General features: G+C 29.3%; 1 protein-coding gene across 2 annotated transcripts; it reads right to left on the reverse strand.

The window, feature by feature from the left end:
• Positions 1–918: 918 nt before the first annotated feature.
• Positions 919–3,224, reverse strand: LOC107842145 (probable WRKY transcription factor 49). Of its 2 annotated transcripts, none has more exons than XM_016685909.2 (3): positions 2,795–3,224; positions 2,109–2,273; positions 919–1,521 (listed from the first exon to the last, which is right to left on the reverse strand). In XM_016685909.2, the coding sequence occupies exons 1-3, from the start codon at positions 3,064–3,066 to the stop codon at positions 1,089–1,091; spliced, it is 870 nt and encodes a 289-aa protein (XP_016541395.1). In that variant the 5' UTR covers positions 3,067–3,224; the 3' UTR covers positions 919–1,088. The 2 variants fall into 2 exon arrangements, with proteins under 2 accessions (XP_016541395.1, XP_047252704.1); XM_047396748.1 differs by having other exon boundaries at positions 2,109–2,276.
• Positions 3,225–20,369: the final 17,145 nt, after the last annotated feature.

A 20,369-nucleotide genomic window follows, 5' to 3' on the forward strand; every position in this document is an offset into this window, starting at 1 on the left:
GACATTCAAGGTATTTTTATTTACATTAAATCTTCTCAATTAGCAATTATCTATCAATAATACATGATAATTTATTATTGTTAACTTCAAAAATATATTAAAACTTTAGAAAACAAAACTTAAATCACAATAAATTTATCTCTATAATCATAGATACTATAAAGAGTTAATTGATGATAAAATTCTCTACCTAAACATGTTCCTTTTTCCTATATGCGATAGTTATTGGAGAATAATCTAAATATAAATAAAGAGACACAACTAATATAAATATTATTAATTAATTGGTTAAAGGCATCTTAATTTTAAATAGATTATAAATCTAAATAAAATACTAAATTTTTATTTGCTTCCTTTAGGAATGTGACTCAGGTACGATTTTTTTTACCACAAATTACAAGATTTTAATTTCTTGAAATCTAATAAAGTAATGGTAGAGTTTACTATGTTTCTTTTCTCATTTTACTTTTCATTCTTGCTTGTGTTAATAATATTTATACTAATAGTATTATTGTAAATTTATATTTAAATAATAATATAAATCACTTCATCACTTTGGATACTAAAAAGTAACTTAATTTTGTTAAACATATGGCACAAGCAGATGACTTTTTTTTGGTATGGAGAACAATAATTAATCCAACAAATGAGATATTAGCAAAGTTTGAATAACACTCGATCAAAATGCTATTACAATCTATTTAAGTGGCATGAACTCTGCAGGTAAAAAGATATTCAAATTATTATTTATACTATATTTTTATTAACGTTTGAACTCATTAACGAGAAGTACAGGCGCAAGACACGTACACCTAAATTAGTATACATATACATACACACACTATTATTTTGATAACGGAGTTATAAAACATAAAGTCCTTTTTCAATATTGATTTGGGACAAGTGAGTCGATGAATAGCAAAAAAAATTAATTCATCTAAATGATTTTTCTTTCTTCCTCATTTCACATGTAACAAATTTTACAGGTTTTTACCCACAATTTATTTTGCTAATATCACCATGTAATAATGTTCCTGCAACAATATATAGTCTATCAATATCGTACATACAATAATTTACCACCAAAACTAATTATTTGACCAAGAAAATGAAGGAGAAGTTGGTGGGGATGAATAAGAGCAAGATGAAGAATAGGAATTTGTGGGCTTAATAAATGGGTTTCTAATCATTAATGGCACCATATCTTCAAGTAACCCTTGTGAGCCCATTTCACCAAAACCCAATCCATCTTCAAGGTCCACAATTGGGCTTGGATTGACAAATTTTGGGCTTTCATCAACTTCACTTGCATTTTCTTCATTGTTTTGGGCTTTGGGGTTTGTTAATTTGGGCTTTTTAGTGGGCTGGTCAAGAAATTGAGGTGGATTGAGAGTGATAAATGGGTAAGCAAAATGTAGATGAAGTCCTTCATAAGTGATTATGAAAGTGTCTGGCTCATTGCTGGACCTCTCAACTTGTTTTTTGGCTCCACACCTTGGATTAGTGCATTTGTAGTAACTCCTGTTGAAATCAATTCAATAACATCAAAAGACAATTTGGATAATCTGTTGTGCCAAAAGTGTGTGAAAATCTGTTTTTGATATCGTCATTTTTATTTTTATCGACTTTTAAAACCTTTTTTGGCACATATCACTTTATACACAATGTCTGAAGTTAGTCTTGACAAAGTGTGGAATTTCATATGATTGAAGCTAAGTCATTTAGTTCTGTCGCTTTTGCATGGAACTTCAGTTATGTGTCATTTTGCCTTACTTCAAGCATATATGGCGGGGTTTGTTCTATTTTCTGCTTGAACTTCAGTCATATGCGGTTGAAGTCCAGTCATTTTTGCCCGACTGCAGTGATTTCTATCTAACGTTCATGTACATGACTGAAGTTCAAGCAAAACTGATTTTGAAGTCGAACAAAATGATTGAACTTCAGTCATTCAGGCAAAAGCGACTGGAATGAGGTAAAAATTATTGAGCTTCCATCACATGCAAAAAATAACTGAAATAAGACAAATTGAAAGATAATGTATATAATTAAAAGTCTTTTTCTAACAAAGAAGAAAATGAGGCAAAATTAAAATCAGATGTGAGGCATACCTGGGATATGGGCTATTCTTGATGGATTTTTGGCCATATTTTCTCCACTTATAACCATCATCAGCCATTGCATTACCACAAGTCTTTATTCTCAAAGTATATTTATTCTCAAGAGCCTCTTGCTTATTCATCATCAAGTTCAACCCTCTTTCCAACCCTATATTCCTGCTTTACATGAACAAAATTTAAGTTCTTTCAAAGGCAACAAAAAAGAACAAGAAAAGGTTAACTAGCTAGTCCCCAAAGAACATAATAATATAAAATTTTAAACTCTTACTGTAATTTAATATGTTATAGGAGGCCGTTAGTTACCATATTTACTAGGTTATCATGTATAATATATATATATATATCATCAAAAGTTGTCGTGTGATAAGCGTCCCTCCATATATTCGTAGTCAGAGGTTTTAGATTCAAATTCTACGTAAGAGTCACATTTGATATGAAGGCTTTATCTCAAAGTAGGAAGTTATTTCGGCACAAATATGGACCAATCCAGTCTCCAAAGTGGATACTAAACACCGGATGAAAAACAAATAACAAATCAGGTAATACTTATTATAGAGATCCACCTATATACAATAACAGCATTATAAATAACTCGACTATGTAAATATTTTTTTTTACACTGTTATAGTGCATAGAACTTACAAAACAAATACATCAAGAGAAGAGAAAATTCAGACCTAGCATCATGTGAAACATCATGAGATTGAACACCATTTCTTGTCATGGACACATCACTCTCTATATCATCAATAAATGACCCTTTGGAAAGAGAAGAAATAGAGCTCTTTGTTACATCAAGTGAATAACTAGTCTCACTTGAAGAAGTTGAATAATATTCTTCATGAGGAGCTAGCAAGAATGGTGATTCATCATCAAGAAGCTCTTTTATCAACTCATCTTCATAAGACCATGAATTCTTGATAAGTCCTTCTTCCTCCATTATTAGCATTTTCACTACTTAGTAATTGTGATATTATACAGTTGAGGAAAACTTTATTATAAGGAGAATTGAGGAAAAGGTGAAGGAAGAGTGGAGTAGATGAAGGGGAATCAAAGTTCTTGATATGTTTGCCTTATTCTTTTATGGCTCTCTACTACTATAACTTATAAAGCTATTATTGGTAGTTGATGCTTTATGTGTACATATATATAATTTAAAAGAGATAAGGTCATGCAGAATCTTGTGTGTTCTTTTTTAAAATAAATTGTTTTCTAAGTGTCAATTTTACAAATATATGGAATATTTTCAATTCCCATTTCCCATATACAACAACAACAACAACAAACCCAGTGTATTCCCACTTAGTGGGGTCTGGGGGGGTAAGATGTACGCAGTCCATACCTCTACCTCTGATGAAGTAGAAAGGCTGTTTCCGAAAGACCCCCGGCTCAAGTTACGAGATATCAAACAAACACATCCATTTCCCATATATAATGTAAAAAATTGAAGTAATTCTAACCAACGTGGGTTGTGGTAGAATGGTTGGGATCTCTTTACTCTTAATCAGAGATTTTGGGTTTGAGCCGTGTGAATGTAAAAAAAAATCCTATTAGGAGCGCTATCCTCATAAATGGTCCTTGTCAAACGTGAATTCGGATTAGTCAAACTTCAATGCAAATACTGAACATCGAATAAAAAACTAAAAAGAAAAAAGAACCAGCTTCAAAATTAATACTAATATGCAATATATCATCTCATTTTCTGGTAGCTTTTAGGACATTTCTTAGGCAGAATACCAAGAGCCAACTAGTGACAGATTTTCCCTTTTTTTGCTCTCTCTCTCTCTGATATCCAGTACTACTGCAATTGTCCTCCCCATAAAGACGATTTCATTCTAAGGCTCGAACCCAAAGCAATTTAGAATGGAGAAGTATATATAATTTAACAGCAATCATTGGTGGTGGGTTTTTTGCACCGTCTATTTGAGTGAATTTTTTGAAAAAAAAAAAAACAACAACAACGTAACCATTGGTGGGGGGTTCTTTGCATTGTGTATTTGAGTGATTTTTTTTTTAAATAAAATAAAATAAAATAAATAAACAACTGAAACAATGACTACCACTTTCAGTTGTGATCGGTTATATGAAATCTTACTAATTATGTTGTTTCAATTAAGTTCATTTCAGACTAATATTATATATTATTATTTTTTTTAAAAATACAAATAAAAGCTACCAAAACCAAAAGTTCTCTATTTTTATTATTAGAAACTTTGGCACTGCAGCTGAACTACTGTCAGAATTATTTATTGAAGATGCTGAATTGTAAAAATTTGTTGAATTGTCTATTTCTTCTCTCTGGTATATTTATCCTACTAAGGTGGCTTTGAACAATTGTGGACCTAATGCCACCTGAACCATGACTTTGTTTGGTAGATATGTGAAAAAGAGTCAAACCACTAAAGAAGGATTTGAAAAGATGCTAGAATAATATTGTAATACTTAATTAGTAATTGGAACAAAATATTTGGTCTAATTAATATTCCTTTTATCCATTTTAGGAAAGGTTCTCATTTCATGGGCAGTTGAATATTAATGTTAAAAATGACTTATATGACAATAATTGAAGTTAAAGAAAAGGTTCAATTTCTTTATCCGAAAGCAGGTGGAATAAGGAATAATGACTTGCACACTTTAGTAATTTGCTTCAAATTACGCATTCTTTCTCAAAAATAGTTGTGATATTTTTCTTTTTGTGTGAACTGGATTTAACATGTTCAGCTTCTTTTTTTTTTTTTTTTTTGGGGGGGGGGGGGGGGGGGGGTTGGTGGTGATATATAAGCATAGGTAAGTTATTTTGATTTTATGAAATTAGTATAACTAGGATTTTGGTATAGATATATATACAGATTGGTGTCATGGCTAAGTACTCCTCCATCATAAGGTTGGATTAATATTTGTAATATGTGTTTGGCTAAATTTCTGATTTGCTTATTTAGAAAAGTATTTTTTCAAAACAAAATATTTTTGAAGATCAGTAACAGTTTCTATTTGCATAATCGATTAGGCATCAAAATAAGATAAATAAACAAAAGGAAAAAGAGAATGGTTCCTCAATATGTAGATATATAGCTAGTCTTCTAATTTTTATTTTTCCTATTCATGGATTGGGATCTTTTAGAAACAGCATAAAACATGTTTAATTGTTTTTTAAGAGCAAAAATATTATCACTCAATAATGGACATATAATTGTATACATGAACATTTGCAATTCCATTAATTCATTTTAACCTTTTGGAATATTAATGTGAAAGTGGAGGGGTCAAAGTTCATTCTTCTTTTATAATCTTTGATGATTTGTTATTAGAATATGATCCATATCTTTGATACAATAAAATTGTTGAGAATCACACACGTGGCCATATTTTGTTCCTTATACTTGACACGCTCACAAAGAATTAGATTCAAATCACCTAAGTCAGCCAATCTAAATTCATGTTAGTAAAAATAATATTCATATAATTGAATATATTTAAAATTATCACTTATTTATAGAGAATAAACACTGTTAGAATTCTCCTTAAACTATATATTATGTCACTCTACAACATGCGTTAAAAGAAAAGTTTAAAAGATAAAATTTATTGTGGTGAAAATTATTTACACTCTCCAACTTTACTCTAAATATTAAATTCTTCCCTCAACTTTAAAAAATAATCATTCTCCCCCCTTTTCCTAATTAAATTTTTTAAATATCTATTCTACTCTTACATTATCAACTATTATTTATTTTTTAACTTCTTTATATATATATTTTTTGGTAAGAATCTTTATATATATACACACACATCAAATTTCCTATAGAAAAAAATATTATCATTATAAAAAAAATGATCCTCGCTCCTGTGGAGAATTGATTATAAATATGGTACCCTTGATGCAATAAATCTTCCACAACAACAGAAGTCACTAGCCACCCGACCCTTCGCAGGAGGGTTCACGCCTCGTGGAAGTAAACTCAATGGCGTGACAAAGCGTTGTAATTGCGGCTCCCCAGGAACAAATTAACCTTCGTAGGAGCGGGCATGCAGTCCCTACCTAGCCTAACTCCGCAAGTACGATCCCCTACATGAGTGACTTCCTTTGTCAGCCAAGTTTTGTAAGTGCGGTTGCACCAGACATCAACAACAACCAACATATCAAATATAAAATCGACCCTTAAAACTCACACGGTACTCTATGACCACAAATTGATATGCTATCCCATTGAAAATGACATTTTGTACTCAATGAAATCTACAAATCACTGAACATAGATCGTCTGAACTAAATGTTGACTAAAGTCATATATGCCGTAAACTTTCAACTTTTCAACCAATTACTCAAAATCCATCGAAAATGAACCAAAAATTCTACTAACCCAAAATTCACATTTCAGAGCTAATGAAACCGTCGAATTTTCATACGGCCTCGTTGTCATCTAATATTGACTTAAGTCAACTATACTAATTTCCAAATCTCTCAAAATGAAAAACTTGCATACTTCTCAATCGATTACCTCGAAAATTGTCTCCCACATAAACACTACCATCAGGGATAAAAAGGTCAAAATGCATTAAAATTGGAAAATCACTACTATAAAAGTTGTTACAATATACATAATGCATGTAAAAGTAAAAACAATCATAAAACTATCATTAGATCATGCAATAAACTTATAAAAAAATTATTTTATTTTAATGTTAATGAACCTAAATAAGAATTTATAAATACATATATAGGTTTTAAAAAATATTATATATAATATAAAGATATTATATATAGATGGAGGATTGAAAATGACAAGGGTAGAATAACCAATTATTTTTAAGTTGAAGAGGAAATTTGATTTTTAAGTCAAAGTTGAGGAGTGTAAATAATTTTTATTCACTTTCTTGATATTTATTTTTTTCCATTAATACAAAAAACAAAAATTCCTTATTGTCACTCATTCAATTAAAGTTCTTAGAAAAGAATTCTTGAGGGTGGTTCTCACGTAATTGAGTTAATTTTTCAGATGATCACTCAATAAATAGTTATTATTTCAAAAAGTCAATTTTAAAAAAAAAAAATTAGAATCAAGAAGAAAGATAACTTTATGAAATAATATTCCTAACTATTAATTGAGTAACCACACGAGAAATTAACCCACATAATTATATAAAAGTATCATCCCCACTCACTCACCTTCCAACCTACCAATGAGAGAAAAGAAGATTTAGTTTGCTCTTTTTAAGATTTGATCCAAAGGAATACAAAGAACAATTTTTTAAATTATTTTAAACATGTACACATATATAAATTTAACTTAAGACCTAATCCATTATACATACCTTACAGAAAGATTTGGGTAGATAAGATTCCACAAATTTACTATGATATTTCTTGTACACCCTAAAATTGACACGTTAATCACATATGAGGGACAAAAGTGGTGGTTTGATTAGTTGTTCAATCTTAATAATGTATGACTATACTTAAATAACGTATCTTAATCCATTAATTAATCAAATTTAACAATTTAATTGTTATGCACGGTCTTAATTAGCATAAAGATTAAAAGAAATCTGGCAAGACATTCTTTCATAAGGTTATCTTGGTTAGGAAGATTTTAACAAATTAATAAAAATAACAAAAATGACTTAACTTCTTTGACAAGAGCTCAAAGCCGGAGCCAAGATGCAGCTCTTCCATAGGATTCATTTGAATTTAATATTTTCATTAAAAAAATATAAATATATACGAATGTAAACACATTAAAATTTTAACAAATATTATATATCCAACTCCATAATTTAAAAAATGTACAATGAATTTACTGCTAAGTACTTTAGGATCTATTTGGTTTGAAACCAAAACATTCCGAAATTATAATCTTAGATTAAAACCAGACTACAATCTGAATAGAGTTCATCTCATGCACCTTCTATATGGAATAAATTATTCAGATTACAGTCTTGATTTTAGTGTTGATTTTACCTAATGGCTTATACCTACGATCTAATATATGATAAGTTCAATCCAAAATTCTAAACTGAGTTAATCCACCTAATTTCTTCAACTAAACGATCCCTAAAAATAGTACTAATCAAGTTTAAATTTCGAATATCGGCCTATATTCAACATAATCAAATCAATATTCAATTAAATCTTTTATGTGTATGAGTCAACCCCATATGGATCCAAAAAGGTGATTTGCTTCAACATCAGGTAAAACTTTGTTCCTACATGTAGTTGACTTTTATAATTTTGAGAGTCCCCATGATGATAATTCTTGGAGAGGCCCTATTAATGTGGGGGTGGTTTTTTTTTTTTTTTGGGATAGTGACTTGTTTGTATGTGTTTTTAAGGAGAGACAAAATATGGGTTGACTGAACATGAAAGGTGGAGCTGTTGAAAATAATGCCAAATTTTTTTATGTCAATTTTCTATTAGCAAAATTCCAAGTAGTCCGTGACCAAATCTTGATGGAGTTTTTCACAGAAGTCAACCCTTTTTTGGCCATTGATTTAGTTTTTGGTCACGCTATATGTAGTATGATGGAACCAATCAAGTTTGAAAGGTCCATGCTTTTGCCTTAAGAGTTGTTTAGTGTACTCACCCTTCAAAGAATTGACTACACAACAAACCTAGTTTCTTCTAGTTAAAATGTGAGGGGAGTTGGTGGTGAGTGGTGGGTGGGCGTGGGGGTGGGGGAGAATAAATTTAGTTAATTACTTGGGGCTGTGAATGTAAAATGTCAAAAAATCGGCGTAAAAAAAAGATACAAACAAACTCCCATCATATCCAATATCACATTTTATGAATTGAAAGAAGAAGCCAACTCATTTATCATCTCCTCTAGTAGATCCAACTCGGAATCAAAATAAATTAAGAAATTAAAAAAGTGACCAAAACAAGTTACCTATTTAAAAAGTTACCAAAATAGGTTAAACGTAATAAATTATTACGTTTTTTACCTTTCCCTTAACGATCAACTAACGGAGTTGACTTTTTATAAAACGTAATAAATTATTACGTTTTACATATTTATTTGTAAAACATAATAATTTTTTACGTTTTGTCAGAAAAATATATAAAATGTAAGAGTTTATTATGTTTTACATGAAAATTGAGGTAAGAAAAGACGGTGATTAGTCACTTTTTCTAAAAATTTGTAGTAAAACGTAAGAAAAACATAAGATGTTCACTTTTTGCAACAAACTTAAAAGACGTGATCCCAACCCATTTTCTTTTCTCAATAAGCTTAGGAGACAAAAGAAGATCCAAAGACAACATGGACTAATAGTCCTAACACAAAAAACAGGCACACCAATCTCTAGGTTGTTCAAATCCGAACCGTAACCGTTAATCCAATCGCAAAATTAGTTTATTGATTAATTAGTAATGGGTTATTAAATTAATGGTTGGAGAATGGATAAATTTTTTATAATTAATGACTTATTGGTGTGGGGACGGATTACTCAATTTTCTTATCGGGTAAACCGTTAACCCATTAAGAATTATTATAATTATATTTTTAACCCTAGATGTATAAGTATCTTTTGTCAATCCAACATATAAAACTTCATTTATTATTTTAGAAAATAACATGTCACTTCTTGTAACATCTAACCATAAAGTACAGTCAGACACCCTAAAATGTAAAGAAAATCTGAAATTAATTCTTAAACCAAAATATAAAATTATTCTTGACAACACAAAGGACCGCAATTAAAATGAAACAACCCAAATGTGTCCTTCACAAAATTTTATATAAAACATAAAAATTCAAATAATATTAAAGTTTTAATTTTTTTTTGTCAATCCAGTAGTTAAAAATGCTTCTACATACATTTTAGGTCTAGAAGAAAATTCTTATTTGATTCTATGTTTTAACCTATAAAATAACTACACGAACAAAACTCAAGAAGCCTAAAAGATTGATAAATAGATCAATCATAATATACAAACAACTTAGTCGGTGAAGAAAAGGAGGAACTACCAATAATCGCTTCATATTTCATTCTCTCTTAAATTTATCCATTACACCATCCGATAACCGTCCGTTAATTGGTAATCTGATATGGAACGAGCCGTTATCTTATTGAGTGGCTAGGGATTATTATATTTAAAAATCGATAACCAATAAGCCGAACCGCTAAGTATAATTATCCAACCGATCCAACCGATAAGCAGTTTTAAAATAGTACTCCTCATTTTAATTTCTGTTATACCAACCATTGATTGAACCAACAAATACTCTTTCTTTTGAGAATTTTTTAAAGGTTTCATGTCTTATATAGTTTTAAAATAGCACTCCTCCTTTTAATTGAGATAGAGTAAGGCCAAACGTGAAGTGATTGGAGAGCAATAGTAACCAGCAGGTCACTTATTCGGATTCAGTCGAGCTCCAATGTCGATACTGAACACTTCAAATTGTAATACAAATGAATAAATAAGAGAAGATATATATACAAATTTACATCAAAATAAGAAAAAAATCTCAAGTTTACCTCAAATTAAAAGGAGCGATTCTCGAAATTACTGATGGCCTCTTTATACCTACAACCAGTGATGAAAAAATTTAATGATAAGCCAAATAACTAATAAATAAAAATCAAATCTCCTAAAAACCTAATCCCACGAATAATCCTCAGAACATAGTACACATACTTTTTTAACCATAAAGCATAGATAAAGAAATCTTTAATTGATAAGATAATTAATTGTTATGAATTCAGAATGACCTATCAATATTTCGTAAGGAAATGCGACAATCCAAATGATTTGTCCACAACTATAAATAAGTCAATTTTATTACTAATTATCATGAATTCATAATGACCAATCAATTTCTCGTGACAAAATGTGAAGGTCTAAATAATCTGTCCAAAATTATAAATAGTTCAGTTTCAAATCACTAATTGTATACGAAATACTCACAAAGAAATTTTTCAATTTATAATTGTTTATCAAAAATATATCAATTATTATTGTAAACTTCAAAATCAATTTAAAATTTAAGAAGACATACCTCTAGACAAATTCACTTCAAGAACCTGCAATTTTGATAAAGAATATGAATGATATATTTATTGTGGAAAACATAAGAGAAAGTGATAAGATCTACTATAAAAGAAAATTATTAAGAAAGAAAACCTACAAATACAGAAGCAACATTGATGATAGAGTTCATTAATGAGATTGTGCAATAATATTTTTATATATATATATATATATATATATATATATAGAAGACTCTAAATCAAAAAGAAATTGAAAAATTAAATATTCTCTAAACCAAAAAGGAATTAAAAAAGTAAATATTACAGAATTCCAACACCTAAAAGAAAGCTAAAACATGAAAAAAATTTAAATAAAAAGACAAATAGACTCCTAATTATAGAAAAAAAAAATTACATAAATCACATTAAAAAAAAAGTTCAAGATGACAAACAGAAAAAAAAGTCAATTTTTATGGAAGTAGCATCTATACGTATAAAATTTGGCATGAAAAATTTCTTTTTTAAGAAAACAACTAAATTTATGGAAGTGGCATCTCCACATATAAAAATTTGGCATGGACAAATAATTTTTAAGAAAACAAATAAAAACTATACTAATAATAAAAAGAGAACCTGAATCTCTATTTTGGATCACCTGACTTTCAAAAAATTTAATAATCAAAATTTAGTATATTTTTTTTATTAGGATTCCATATGTATGCTACTGGTTAGTTCTTTCCATATATTTCAAAAGATTAAAATTTCTATCCCATATATTTTAGGAGTCTTAATTTGATTAAATAATAATAATAAAAAATGTGAAAAGATAATTTTGTCTATTGAGGAGATTTTTAATGAAGGGTGAAAAATTCAAATCACTTTTCTAAGGGCATTCACACTTTTAATATATCATAGATATAGATATAGATTTTATATATAACCTTTCTTCATTAACTAATCTACTAAAAAAATAAAAATAATAATTAATTTTATCTTTAACTTTTAAAAACATCCTTATGTGAGTATGTGACTCCTCTCAAATTTTAAGATCCAAACTAATTTTCTTTGATTAAGATTTTTTATATACCTTTTGATTATTTTTTGAGTAGATAATCATTTTTTATGTAGTAATTTAATATAATTTTTAAATATGTAAATTTTGTCTCAAAAACCCTTAAGAATTTCATGACAAAGTGTACTGTCAAAATCTAATAGTTAAAATAAATTGTACTCCTTTCGTTTAACAAAAGAATGATCCACTTTCTTTTTTAGTCCGTTTCAAAAAGATTGACTTATTTTCTTTTTTGGTAATACTTTAATTTTAACTTTCTACATGACATATTTAGGATCACAAGATTAAAGAGTATTTTGATATATTTGACACAACTTTAATTTAAGACCATAAAATTTAAAAGTCTTCTTTATTTTCTTAAATTTTATGTCAATTTAAATTAGATCATTCTTTTCTAAACAGAGGAAGTAGTATATAAATTGGGAAGAGAGAGAGTAACACTTTATTTGAAGTAAGATAATTTGGGACTTTGAAAGTATTTGCCAAGTTGGTTGGATTTAAAAATATAATCTATGCTTCTGTGAATATAATAATCTGATGTTAGTGTTGTGCATGGTGGTGATGATCTATGACAAATAAATTAGTGCTTTTCTGTTTTCATCGGGCAGCGGATATTCAGTGTAATAGTGAAACTTTGAGAAAACAAAATGAGATGGGACCACGTCTTTTAAGTTTGTTGCAAAAACTGAACGATCTTATGTTTTTCTTAAGTTTTAGTATAAATTTTCAGAAAAAATGACTAATTACTGTCTTTTCTTACCTCGACTTTTATGTAAAACGTAATAAACTCTTACGTTTTATGTATTTTTCTGATAAAATGTAAGAAATTATTACGTTTTATAAATAAATATGTAAGACGTAATAATTTATTACATTTTATTAAAATTCAACTCCATTAATTAATCGTTAAGGAAAAAATAAAAAATATAATAAATTATTACGTTTAATCTATTTTGATAACTTTTTAAATAGATAGTCTATTTTAGTCACTTTTTTAATTTTTTAGCTTATTTTGGTTCCGAGTTCTCGTAAATCAGTACAGTTTAGGAAATATCTAAATATAATTCACTAGCTCGCATATTATATTTAAAACTTATTTGTTTTTATTAAGATTAATTCATTTAAATCTAAATATGCATTTAGGTGATTTTTTCTATTTGTCCTAGTTTTGATGGACAAAGTTATTTGATATCTTTTGATGGCAGGAGGTGGAGGTTTCTCATGGATTTAATCGAGATGTGTGTAAGCTAGTCTCAATACCACATTTAAAAGAAGTATGCATATAAAATTTAAATATTAAGGTATGTATTAAGATTCAGATATTTAAGTATGAATACTAAAGCAATAATACTATTAAAATTTACGGAAGAGAATCTAAAATGCCTTTCAATTATGTGAAATGGTGCAAAAATACCATTCGTCTACCTATTGAAACTAAAATGCCTTTTCTGTTTATCTATTGGGCCTAAAATACCCTTTTCGTCTACTTATTGGAACTATTTTACCCTTTTATTTAAGAAAAATTACATAATATCACAACTTATCTTTATTAAACTACATAAAATCCCTATCCTTTTTATTAATATTAACCAAATAAATAGTGCACAATATCAATTTTTTGTCGTTCTAAATTAATCTGATAAATAAGAAAAACAACATAAATAGTCATTTTTAAAAAAATATTACATATTCATAGCCGTATTAGTTGGTTGTTGGATATAGCACATAAAATATTTACTTTTATAAAAAATTCTAATATATAGAAAAATAATTATATATTAAATTCTCATATTTCTTATTTATTGCCCATTTTTATGGAAGCCCCGATTCATTTAATTTTTATGTATTGTATCAAAATTTTATGTTTTTTATTTTTATTGTCTGCTTTCACAATGTCTCCATAAAAATATATGGTATATTTATACCATAAAAATTCATGATATATTGATATATTATACAAATTATATCTATATCATAAAAATATATGGTATAATTATATCATACAAATTATATTTATACCATAAATACATGATATATTATATCATATAAATTATATTTATACCATAAATATACATGGTACATTTTAGATATAAAATGTTTATACTATGTAATACTGAAAATATATATTTATATTAATAAATAATTTTTTAACAAGAAAAGTACTTTCGACATAATGAGATATACCATGAATATTTATCCAATAAATTATATCAAAAATATAATAATAATTCGACTTTGACATAAATTATATTTATAGAACAAAAATGCATGATATATTTGTACGTCCAACATAATGATTTTTATTTTATGAATATTTATCCATAAAAAAATTATGGTTAACCCATTACATTAGAATTAAAAGTGCACAATAATGAAATAATACTAGGTGATTAACATACATTAAAACAAGAAGAAACATACACGAGCAAATAATGAAATAATTAGTATATTTAAAATATTTGAATTTTGAATACAAGAGAGAGAAAGATTTGAAAGCAGGGATTATCTTTTCCACTTTTAATTTGAAGATTGAAAATATATCTCTTAAATTAAGGTGAATTGATAATTAGTTATAGCATTAAATTAGGAATTATAATTATCTTTTCTGATTTTTTGAAATGACTATATATCTAAAAAAAACTTTTATTTTTGTAATATTGAAAAAGTACTAATTTTTATGTAGTTATGTCTTAAGGATGACCTTTTCATTAATTTGTCTACATGATAGGACAAAATAGACCCAATAGGTAGACGGGAAGGATATTTTAGGCCTAATAGGTAGGTGAGAAAGGCATTTTAAGCCCAATCGATATACAAAAATGGCATTTTAGGCCCTATAGGTAGATGAAGGGCGTTTTTGCACAATTTTACATAGTTCAAGAACATATAGGCCCTTTTCCGTAAAATTTATGATTATGTTGCCTTTCTTGATGTCTAACTGATAATCGGGCTACCATACTTTTTGCGTAATTCACCGTCAAAATTCCGCAACAATCCATTATAAAAAAAAAAAGCTTATAGGCCAGTCAATTTATCCTCAGAGGCCCAGCCTATACAAGTATTTATACCATACTATGACCCATGGATATGATAATGGCTAGGATATATTACTGACATACAGAGTCGAATTTAGGATTTCAAGAAGATGGGTGCATCATTGCTTTAAAGATAAGATCTAAAATTTTATAATGATAACAAATTTGCAAGCAAAAGATAACTAATTATATAATCACAAAAAATATCATCATTTTACAATTGTACTTGACAAGACTTCATATTTTGAAAACGATCTACAATAGCATAATTTCTTACAATTGCAAATATGTTACCCTCTATTTTACACACTAAACAATCATTCAAAAATTCTTCATCATTGATATTATGTAGATCATTTTTTATGAGCTTCATTTAAGAGAACACTCTTTCCATACTTGCAGTAGCAACAAGCAAAATCAACGTCAGTCTCACAAGTAAATAAACGAGAGATCAAGTTTGATTCAATTTTATTTTTGCCATCATAATAGCAAGATCTTTAATCCCTTTCAAGTTGAGAAACTTGTTATCATATTCTCGAGTATAGAAAATAAAACTATCAAGCTGATAACTGAGCTATCGAAGTTGATTATCGCCAAACTCATTTTTATAATATTCAGCTAACTTCATTATTCAGCTCTTGCTAAAAGTGAATCAACCGAATTCAAACTAGCCATACTGAGGAGTAAGTCACTAATCACAATATCAAAATGATTATTGAACTCCTGAAATTTCAAATCAATAACTACATAAAAAACTTCCACATGAAAATGATGTAAATATGAAACTTCATACCTCTTACGCTTCAACCTTGTCTTCAATTATTTTGGGAATGAAAATATCATGTTTGCCACAAAAGGAATACACTTCATCCATCAAAGACCCCATAACATTAATGGTTTCTTGATCTTTTTTTTTGTAAAGTTTTGTTCAATTTATTTGTGAGAAGTAACATCTTGAACATCAAATGCAATAGAAAGATAAATTTAAAATCTTGAATTTTACCTAAAAGGTTTCCTGCTGCAAGTTTATCAAGATCATGTGGAGAATCTTTTTTCATATCTTTAAAGAACATTATCAATTGAAGAAATATAATCATGAAATTTTTCAAGATCGTAAAATATGATCCCAACAAGTATCACCAGGTCATTGGAGGCCACGTTTTTTATTTAATACTTGTCTAGTAAGAATTATCTAGATTTAACCAATTCTTACAACTTCTCAATTTGATATTGTCAAAGTAAGTCCCTTTTTTTAATAGATGTTTCAATAGTATTTAATACATTATTGACAACATAAAAGATTTTTTTCACATAAAGAGCCACAAGTGTCAGCTGCAACTGATGAACAAAACAGTGAATACAATAGATAGACAGAGCATCTTGTAAAATCAAAGACTTTAGGCCTTTTTTTTTGCATATTCCTAGCTCCATCGTAACTTTAGGCCATTTTAGCGCGTGATTCAAAAGTAAAGAGTAAATTTCTTTTTACAATGATTTTGTAGATCTATCACTCACATGAGCAATACCCAAAAAGCTCTCTATCAACTCTCCAAGTTTGTTAATATATAGTAAGAATAGTGCCCTTCGATTCATCAACTAGTATATCAAAATATTCTTCATTCAAGTTTTTAATGATAGCTTTAATAGTTTCTTCAGCACAAGCATTCATAATCTCCTGTTGAATTGATGAATAAATCATCATATCATTTTTTGGAGCATATTGTAATATTGCTTTTTTCACATCTAGATGGATAACCTCATAAGATGTGTAATGACCTTTTCGGTTATTTTTTATGTTTTTGCTTATCTTTGCCATTAAGGTTTCTCCATAGTTGCCTCAAGTCATTTATGAATTGTTGGGACCGACAATTCGATTACCGGACAGTTCATTTGGTTTTAAGAGCCAATTTTCTATTTTGAAGTTTTCACTGGTTCTAAATAGCCACCGAATGAAAACTTCAATTAAACAATCTCAGATGTCAATTTCAACTGTGCTAGCAGATCTGAAATAATAATTTTAGTATGGGTGGACCTTTGGTTTGTATTTTAATCCACCCGAGCTTATTTCGAACTATTGGTTGGAAAGTTGAAAAATTAAAATATGAGTGTGGAACCCATATTTAGTCGAAACGGCCTCGAATTTAAAATCCGACTTGTCCATCGCGTTGAAACTTTAATTTTAGGCTAGGTTGACCCTTGGTTCAAGTCGTAATGCTTCCAAACTTAATTTGGGATATTGAGCCGATTTTTATGAAAAATAAAACTATAGGTGTGGGCCACACTTTTTGCCGAAATAACCTTGAATGAAAGTTTTGATGATTCCAATGGATTTGAAATTTGGTTTACACTCAAATTTTAGGATCATATTATTTGAGTTTCGAATGAGTTTCGAGGGTCAAAAATATATTTTTGACTTTGCTGCCATAGGGATGCCGCATCTGTTCACTGAGGGTAGACCCCAAGGCCGCAAACTTGGGCATTTTCTCTTCATCTTTGAGAGCCTAAAACCCTAAATGAGTATGATAACTCAAAATCGAGTCTTGTGGGCATCTAGGGATCTTGGTAAACATCTTCTATTATGATTATTATCCGAATTAAGGTAAGATTTCGTCACTTTATTGGTGAAATTTCTTAATACTTGACTCAAAATCCCAATTTATCTTAGGGCTTGCTTTAGCCCCAAATTTGGTTTGTTTGCACCCATTAATTGAGGGTTATGATTCCTTGGTAATGTATGAGCATTGGGTTAACCTCGAAAATACAATTTTCGTACGTGGGACCCACTTGGGATTTTTGATGTCGTTTTTAGACTCGAAGCACAATACTGCAATATGGGTATCGTTAGACTCGTATTTATGAGTAGATTATGTTTTTGATAGTGTGATGATATTTTGGGGATTGTGAAGTGAAGACGAGCATGTGGTGCTTGAAGTGTGATTTTGCGGTTTGGCCTTGAGGTAGGTTCCTGTCCACTTTCCTTCATAGATGATGCATGATATGTATTGCGTGTGGATATGAATGTTAGGATTGATTATGATTAAGATATCTTAGCCTTGATTATTGATGTTTTGTGAAATTAGATGAGGGTCTTGGACCCGTAAGATAGTATGTTTATAACCTTGTAGACTCCTATTGTCTTCTCCCTAGTTTAGATTGAATTGTAGCATGGATTTGATACATTGCTAGATTGTGGATGTGGTTTTAGTGTTGGAAGCATGATTAGTATATTTGATCTTATTGGGATAGTGTGGTATTCTTGAAATCGTAATTTGGGTATAATTGACTTAAGTGCCCTTAAATCTAGTTGAAGTTCCTATCTTAGGCTTGTACATGGCTTACTTGACATATAGAAGTTGAACTAGATATCTTAGACTAGTTTGGGAGATAGTGTACCTAATTAAGGAAATTGAGGTTTAGAAGTGGGATTGTTCGGCCCATTTAGGCCTAGACTTGTGTTAGTCATTGTGGAATTAGCTGCAGATGTTAGACTTAGTCCAGACTAGTAAACCTTAGTATAAGGTTACTTTGTGTCTCGGTATATTATAATAATGTTTCTTGGATTGTGACTTCTAAGTTATAGCTATGTTGTTTCTTATAGAAATGAGATGATAATGAGCCCTTAGAGATACTGTTTCTTCTTAGACTTGATACTTGGCCCATTGAGATGCTATTTCTTCTTAGACTTGATACTTGACCCATAGAGAAGTCATTTCCTCTTAGACTTGATAAATGGCCCATAAAGATGCTATTTAGACTTGATACTTGGCACATAGAGATGCCATTTTTTCTTAGACCTAATATTTGGCCCATAGAGATGTTGTTTCCTCTTAGACAAGACGTTGGGTCTTTAGAGATGATTCTTCTCTTAGATGCTATCTTGGGCCTTTAGAGATGCTATCTCATTTTAGATATGATAGTTGGCCTAGAGAGGTGATATTTCTCACCTTCATGATGAATGACCTTTATATATAAAATAACTTATAGTTGCGTCATGCTTATTAATATTATACCTCCTAGATGTGAGATGATTAAAGATATGCTGTGACTTATAATATGATTATAGAATTAAGTTCCGGATATGTATATGGGCCGAAGGTTGTGATGATGATATTGTGATTATTCGGGACATATTATTGGGCCGAGGGCCGATAGATGATATCGATTGGACATCCAAGAAGTATTTATCCTTGTAGAGAATGCAGTTACAATTCATGAATATATATATACATATATATACTTATTTGTGAGTGTGTGCGCGTATACACATTTCTCTGGTATGGGACAGTGGAAGGCGTAGTATGACACTTATTTGAATACTGGTGATAGAATGCATTGATTCGATACATTCATGATTATTATATCGGTTATTGATATAATTCTAGCTGAAATACGATCTCATGACTGTTCTTCCTAATTATGGTATAAACTACGTGGTAACTAGTTGTCTATTAGGTGACTATATTACTTGATGCTTAGAATTTTGAATATGTTAGTTAATGAGCCTTGCTAGTAATATGGTAGCTAACGACTAAGGTTGATACGTGGCTATGGATATGGGTTTATCGATGGTAATGACATGTGACTATTGATATCAAATTATAATGCCAATTAGTTGTTAAGTTGGGATAATGTGGTTAACATTGCTAGGTGATAAGGGATGCTAGTGTTAATGATGCATAGTTAATATGATGCCTAGTTACTGATGCTGACTAGCTAATAACGAGGACTAGTGAATAATGAGGATTAGTTGGTAAACAATTATTACATATTGATTGGTGTTAGTTAATAAAGGATGTTTAGTTGATAAATGATGAATAATGAATAGATGACGATTATGGTTTAATGATGAACCTTGGCTAGACGTTAGGTTTGGCTAATTATTGATTAATGGTTAGTTTTTATTCCATGATTAAAGATTATGTGAAGAATCGGTTATATTGATAACTAGAGATTTGTGATGACTAGTAAACCAACGGTATAATAATGAGTCTTGGCTAGTTAATAATGAGCAGATAGAATATAATGATAAGATAGTTATCTTTGCAATGTTATGATTATGGTTGCGGGTATATTAACTTGAGTCTGTGCACCTATTATATACCTATATTTATGCATTGATGATTAGGATGATATATTGATGCCCGACAAGATCGGAGGATACTTTGATAATATATTGAT

The sequence above is a fragment of the Capsicum annuum genome, chromosome 9 (genome assembly GCF_002878395.1).
Source record: "Capsicum annuum cultivar UCD-10X-F1 chromosome 9, UCD10Xv1.1, whole genome shotgun sequence".
NCBI classification, from domain to species: Eukaryota; Viridiplantae; Streptophyta; class Magnoliopsida; order Solanales; family Solanaceae; genus Capsicum; species Capsicum annuum.

What these genes read in the sequence shown, in the direction of transcription:
- LOC107842145 (XM_047396748.1), bottom strand. Translation starts at nt 3,066, where the DNA reads ATGCTAATAATGGAGGAAGAAGGACTTATCAAGAATTCATGGTCTTAT. An exon ending in GATGTTTCACATGATGCTAG is followed by an intron (nt 2,277 to 2,794) that starts GTCTGAATTTTC and finishes GTTCATGTAAAG; the next exon opens with CAGGAATATAGGGTTGGAAA. An exon ending in AAGAATAGCCCATATCCCAG is followed by an intron (nt 1,522 to 2,108) that starts GTATGCCTCACA and finishes TGATTTCAACAG; the next exon opens with GAGTTACTACAAATGCACTA.